A 6,501-nucleotide genomic window follows, 5' to 3' on the forward strand; every position below is an offset into this window, starting at 1 on the left:
TACCTCTCATGTTACCCACTTTCCATATTGATATTTCCCTATCAACTGTATGTCCGCTACCCCCATCCTTAACCCATTACCTACCAGTGATCTCATATGAGATCACTTAAAAATTACAAATTTCGTAATTATCTGTCAATATTTACACATATCTAACCTTTTTGCTATATCTACTAGGTATATTTCTCTGATATTCAAATGAGGTTTGCTAATTTTTCACCCAATATCTCGCTTATTTCTATTTAAAATGTTATTTTGGAATGTTATTTTGATCATTCCAGCGTGTATCTAAGGCTGTTTTATGCTAGAAATCAAAGTTGCATAAAAAAATTCCAGTTAATAGAATTATGGGAGGTAATGGGTTAACCATCTGCTACTTTCCCCCTACACATTAATGAGAGCCCCCACTTTCTTCTCTCTTGACCCACTGTCTATAACCTCTCTTATGCTAACCTTCCTGTACCTTGAGAGAGTTTACTCTAGCACTCCATTGCTATCATCATTATCTCTTTCCCAACTACCCCTACACTCTCTTCTATAATGAGTGGTAGACATGTATCACCTCTATATCAATGACACCTACGTTTGGCCCTCTATCATACTTCAGCTTTATCATCACTTAGCATAAAACCACCTCCTACCAACAAATACTCCCCATCGTCCACTTATTGGTGGGAGAATTTTCCTTTCCCTTCCACTCTGTTCTTTTTCTGTCTTACAAAATACTTGGCAACCTCACTGATGCTGGTGGCATGGAAAAAAAGTACCCAGTACACACTGTAAAGTGGTTAGCATTAGGAAGGGCATCCAGCCATAGAAAACATGCCAAAGCTGTCAATGGAGCTTGGCACAGTTCTGTGGTTCATGCCAAACTGTCAAACTGTCCAACCCATACTAGCATGGAAAACAGATGTTAAATGACGATGATGATGATGATAATGATGATGACAGATTCCTAGTTAGATTCCACCCAGTATTGGCCTAGGCCATGACTAACTTAATAGCACCACCTGGAAAAGATACTTAATTAGGTTTCCCATTACAGTCATATTTTGGGCACCATAGCTCATTGAAGTAATGAGTTATTGGTTGCAGAGATATATCCAGGTGTATGTGAAAGTGTATGGCTGAGTGGTTAGATTGTTGGGCTCACAATCATGAGGTAGTGAGTTCAATTCCTGGACTAAATTGTGTGTTGTGTTCTTGAGCAAGACACTTTATTTCACGTTGCTCCAGTTCACTCATCTGTAGAAATGAGTTGCAACGTCACAGGTGCCAAGCTCTATTGTCCTTCACCTTTCCCTTGGATAACATTGGTGGCATGGAGAGGGGAGGCTGGTAAGCATGGACGACTGCTGGTCTTCCATAAACAACCTTGCCTAGACTTGTGCTTCGGAGGGTAACTTTCTAGGTGCAATCCCATGGTCGTTCATGACAAAAAGGGGTCTTTACCTCTTAACCCTATGTTGTTTATCAAGAAGTTGTAGGAAGAATTTGTCCTGGAACCATTTGAATGTTATGGGCTCTTTTTTCTTCCCTTATGCGTTTTTGCATGATGATAAAGAGAGATGAGCCAGCAGAAATAAAATAGTTCTGTCTTAGTGTTGTGATGTGATGTGACATAATTATGTCTTTTGTAGAGGAGAACTGGCACAAGGACCAAGCTATGGGTGTGTTTTAAAGTCGACATGAACAATATTTGGGCATTGTTAATGAATATTTTCCACATCATACAAATAATACAACGTTCAATGTAGTGTTGGAGGCAATAGAGTTTGTGATTCCTGAGCTGATCCCAGAAATCAAAACCTGTCATGTCACCTATTTTTATTTTTATTAGATTGGTCTCTATTTACACACACACACACACATACATACACACACGGTGTTGGTAGTTAGAGTAAATCCCAGCAGTTTCCTCTTGAAGCAAATCTTATTCCATTATTCCAATCCAATATGTGGTCCCACTTGCTGTTATACGTTAGTTCAAAATACATATCAAAATTGAGAATTATAGAAATATTATTTGCAGACTTATTGTATATTATTTATACACAACACATACATACACATTTATATATACACACATACACATTTATATACACAAACACATACACACACATATATATATAGCACCCTTATGTCTATCCATATATATTATTAACTATAAATCCAAGTAACAAATACATTAGATTACCTTGAAACTATAGCCTAATCTAAAAAGAAGTTAATCCATAATAATTTGTGGATTAGTGGAAGCAATTGTGGGTATTAGACGAAGATTTGGGCAAAGTAGTAAAAGGTTTAGTGAGAGAGAAACAAAAAACCCTTACCCCAAAAACCACGTGAAAAACTATCAACTGTCATTTGAAATATTTAGTAAAAACCAAACTGAAGTTTGAAAGAGACGTGCAAATATTAAGGAGTGTTGACTTACCTGGGGTAGTCCATACTCCCTTCGATAATCCTGGAGTAGCATCATAAACTGACCGTGATTTGAAAGATCTCAGTTTTTTCAACATTTGGAATAATTTTGGTCGTTCTCTTTTTACATCCAGATATGAGTTATTTTACAAGAATTTTGTGGTATAAAACACAACTTTAAGTGTGTGTTTGTGTGTATGTGTGTGAACTTGCTGTATGTTTGTATGTGTGTGTATGTAGGTGTTTCTGTATGTATGTATATGTGTGCGTGTACATGTGTGTGTGTGTGTAGATGCTGCTATTCGTACGCGGGTACAAGCGTGTATGCATATATACCTGTGAGTTTGCACCTAAAGATTTTCATGTATGTATATGTGTTTAAAAATGAATGTGTGTGTGTGTGTATATAAATTTGAATATATAATGAGAAGCAGAACAGAAGAATAATATAGCAGTATTAAAAGATTGTGTGTGTGTATGTGTGTGTGCATGAGAGAGAGAGATAGAGGGGGAGAGAGATAGAGATAGTGTATATGTTTGTATGTATACCAGTTTATATATGGATTAGCATGTATAATATGTGTATTTATGTGTATATCTAAGTTTGTGTATTTTGTGGATGTGAAATTATTGCATTAATGCATGCATGCGGGAATGTATATGATTCCAGATATGTATAAATGAGCATGTGTGTTAGTGTGTATATATCACAATGGATGGATAATTCCTTCTATGTGGAATGTAAATGTGCATCAGTCTGTGTGTATGTGTTTGTGTGTGTGTATGTGTGTGTGTGTGCATGTAAGTGGTATGATGCACATTACATATATGTGTGTGATTATATATATGTCTTAATGTATGTGAGTGCATGTATGTGTTAGAGTATGTGTGCATGAGTATGTAAGAATTAGTGGATGTATGTGTGAGTATATCAGTATGTATGAGTGCATGTATGTATGTATATGTGTGGGTATATATGAGTATGTGTATGTATATATATATATGTATATATATACCTATATATATATATATATATATATTTGATTTCCTTTTATTAAGAAAAGTTTTTCATTTTTCTGTTGCTTTTATTTGTACCACAAATGGATAGAGGTATTTGTCTGTGACAGCGTGTGCATATGTGTGCCTTGATGGCAGCATGCATACAGTTGTGTATAAAGCAATGTGTCTGTTTTTGTGATGGTATATGTGTAGGTAGGTAGGTAGATAAATAGATAGATAGATAGATAGATAGATAGATAGATAGATAAATAGACAGACAGATAAATAGATAGACAGACAGACAGATAAATAGATAGACAGACAGACAGACAGATAGATAGATAGATAAATAGATAGCCTGACAGATAGATAAATAGACAGACAGATAGATAAATAGATAGACAGACAGACAAATGAATCGACAGACAGAGAGACAGACAAACAGATATATATATATATATATATATATATATATATATATATATAGATAGATAGATAGATAGATAGATAGATAGATAGATAGATAGATAGATAGATGGTTGTTTATGCTTGTGGTGGAGCGTCTCAACAGAGGAGGCACCTATACAGAAACTATCAGTTTAATTGTACATGTGGTAGTATGTACGTGGTAGTAATTCCAATCAAAGGCACCATCAAATAGTATCAATAAATTGCAGATATAGTAGAGGTGAAGGTGATAGTAATGTTTGAAAAAAATAAATATAAACAGAATATAAACAGCACCTTGTGAGACTCTGTATTTTCGTTACAGTATAGGCGCCAGTGTAAGTGTGATGGTGTACATGTAGTAGGGTATGTGCTGTAGTGTGTTTCAACAAAGGCACCTTCAAAGTTAGTAGCACTGTACCTTAGTGGCAGTAGAGGTGGTAGTATATCTATGTATACATACGTAAAAGAAGAGGTACTTTAAAAGGGGTACCTCTACGGGGTACTGTAGTACCAGTGACAGTCCTGTTGATGTTGTTGTACAGTTGTTTGGGTGTTTGTGTAAATAACAACGTGTGTGTATATGTAGATGGTTGTGTGTGTGTGTATGTATTTGTGTTAATAAGTACAGTATGTGTACGTTTGTCAACAACTGTGTGTGTGTGTGTATGAATGATGGTGTGTATTTGTTTAAACACCTGTGCGTATGCGTGTGTTTGTATAACCAGTACTGTACGTATATGTATAAACAGAAGTGTATATAATGTGTGGACGTGAATGGCTATATGAATGTATGTGTGCGTGTGCGTCAACGTGTGTGTATTTATGTAAACAGCAACGTGTTTGTGTGAATGACAGTGTGTATATAACTAACAATATGTGCGAATGTGTATGTGTGTGTAGCGGTATATATGTGAAGTATGTGTATATTATACAATATTCGCGTGTGAAATTCGTTAGTGCAAAGTAATTAGTAGAGCTTATATGCTAAATAATGTGTATATATATTTGTATATATGCATGTGTATATAGGTTCATGTGTGTGTTATTTTGTTATATACTGTGTATGTATGTACGTGTATCTGTAAGTTTGGTGTCTACAGTTATGTATTGTCATTCATGTATGTATATGTGTAACAATATCTTTTTAACAGTGTGTCTATTAGTTCACAGCCACCTGTATGTGTGTGTGTGTGTGTGTATATATATGTGTGTATGTATGTGTAGTTTGTGTGTGTTAATATACGTGCATGTGTATATATGTGTGATTATGTACCAATTGCGCATGTATGTAAGGATATGCACGAATTGTCTGTGTGCATATATAAATGTAAGGATGTATGTGATTATGTATGAATTGCATATGTGTGTGTGTATATATTAGTGGATGATTATGTATAAAATTGCATGTGTGCATACGTGTATGTATGACTGTACAGTATGTAAATATTTGTTGTATATACGTGTGTGTATATTCTGTATGCTTGGTTATATATATATATGTGTGTATTGGATTGCGCGCGTGTGTATATATATATATGTATTGTGTATGCACATTCACATATATATCTATGCATTAATATGTATTTCAGTCAACGCGCGTGTGTGTGTGTGTGTGTGTGTGTGTGTGTGTGTGCACGTGTTTATATATGTGTCTGCGTGTGTGCGTGTCTATATATGTGAGTGTCCAGTGTGTGTGTATAAGATATTGGTAAATCAGAACTGAAAATAGAATAAAAAGCCTTGATTAGTGCATGTACATACATGCATGTGTGCACAAATATCCAAACATATATACATATTATACACACACACACAGAGACAGAAATAGTCTATATGTACACATTCAGATAGATGTGGGCCTCAGTATCCCGAATGAATATATATATATATGTTACATAAGTGACTATATATTTATTAGTATGACACACATATCTATGTTTATCCATGAGTATACATGTGCGTGCGTGTGTTTGTGTAAATTTATATATATTTATTGCAAAAATATATCGAATTTTATCATATATTATTGACGTGTGATTGTATATACACACACACACACACACACAGCTTAGTAAATGAGTGTATATGAATATTTCCTGTTGGTCCCCTCGCAAATGTCATTAATATAAACACACACATATATATATACATTTACACACATACATACAATATATATACATCCATCATATATATATATATATATATATATACATATATAAGGCGTTAAAATCTCCAGGCAGGAGTCTGGAGAATTTATTCACGTTTCAGATAAACAGACAACACAGTGGCCCAAGCTAATCAAAAGACATAGTCTTCAGCGATACAAGAATAACAGTTATAAGCACACACACGTTTTATATGTCCACTGATGTGTGTATGATACGTGGGTATAGAGTGAATGAATTGGCTAGTTTAAATATAGCTTACAGTGGATATTTATATCCTTAAATTAAGATTCTTCTATTCTTGCGTGAATGCTCATTGCAGTGTGAATATATCTATATACATACGTATATACATATATATATACACACACACACATATATATATATATATGCACGTGTGTATATGAAGATCTATAATTGGATTTGCGTGCGTGTAGAAAGTATATATATATATATATATATA

At 34.5% G+C, this 6,501-nt stretch overlaps 1 protein-coding gene across 1 annotated transcript in view; it reads right to left on the reverse strand.

Annotated features, from left to right (window-relative positions):
• Positions 1 to 6,501, reverse strand: part of LOC106877370 (CTD small phosphatase-like protein) — a 370,420-nt gene that overhangs the window by 362,251 nt on the left and 1,668 nt on the right. Inside the window, exon 2 of the mRNA XM_052975454.1 lies at positions 2,438 to 5,592. Coding sequence (XP_052831414.1) covers positions 2,438 to 2,522 — 85 coding nt within the window. The 5' untranslated portion in view covers positions 2,523 to 5,592. The remainder of the gene's footprint in view (positions 1 to 2,437; positions 5,593 to 6,501) is intronic.

Source organism: Octopus bimaculoides, chromosome 21 (genome assembly GCF_001194135.2).
Source record: "Octopus bimaculoides isolate UCB-OBI-ISO-001 chromosome 21, ASM119413v2, whole genome shotgun sequence".
Classification (NCBI taxonomy): Eukaryota; Metazoa; Mollusca; class Cephalopoda; order Octopoda; family Octopodidae; genus Octopus; species Octopus bimaculoides.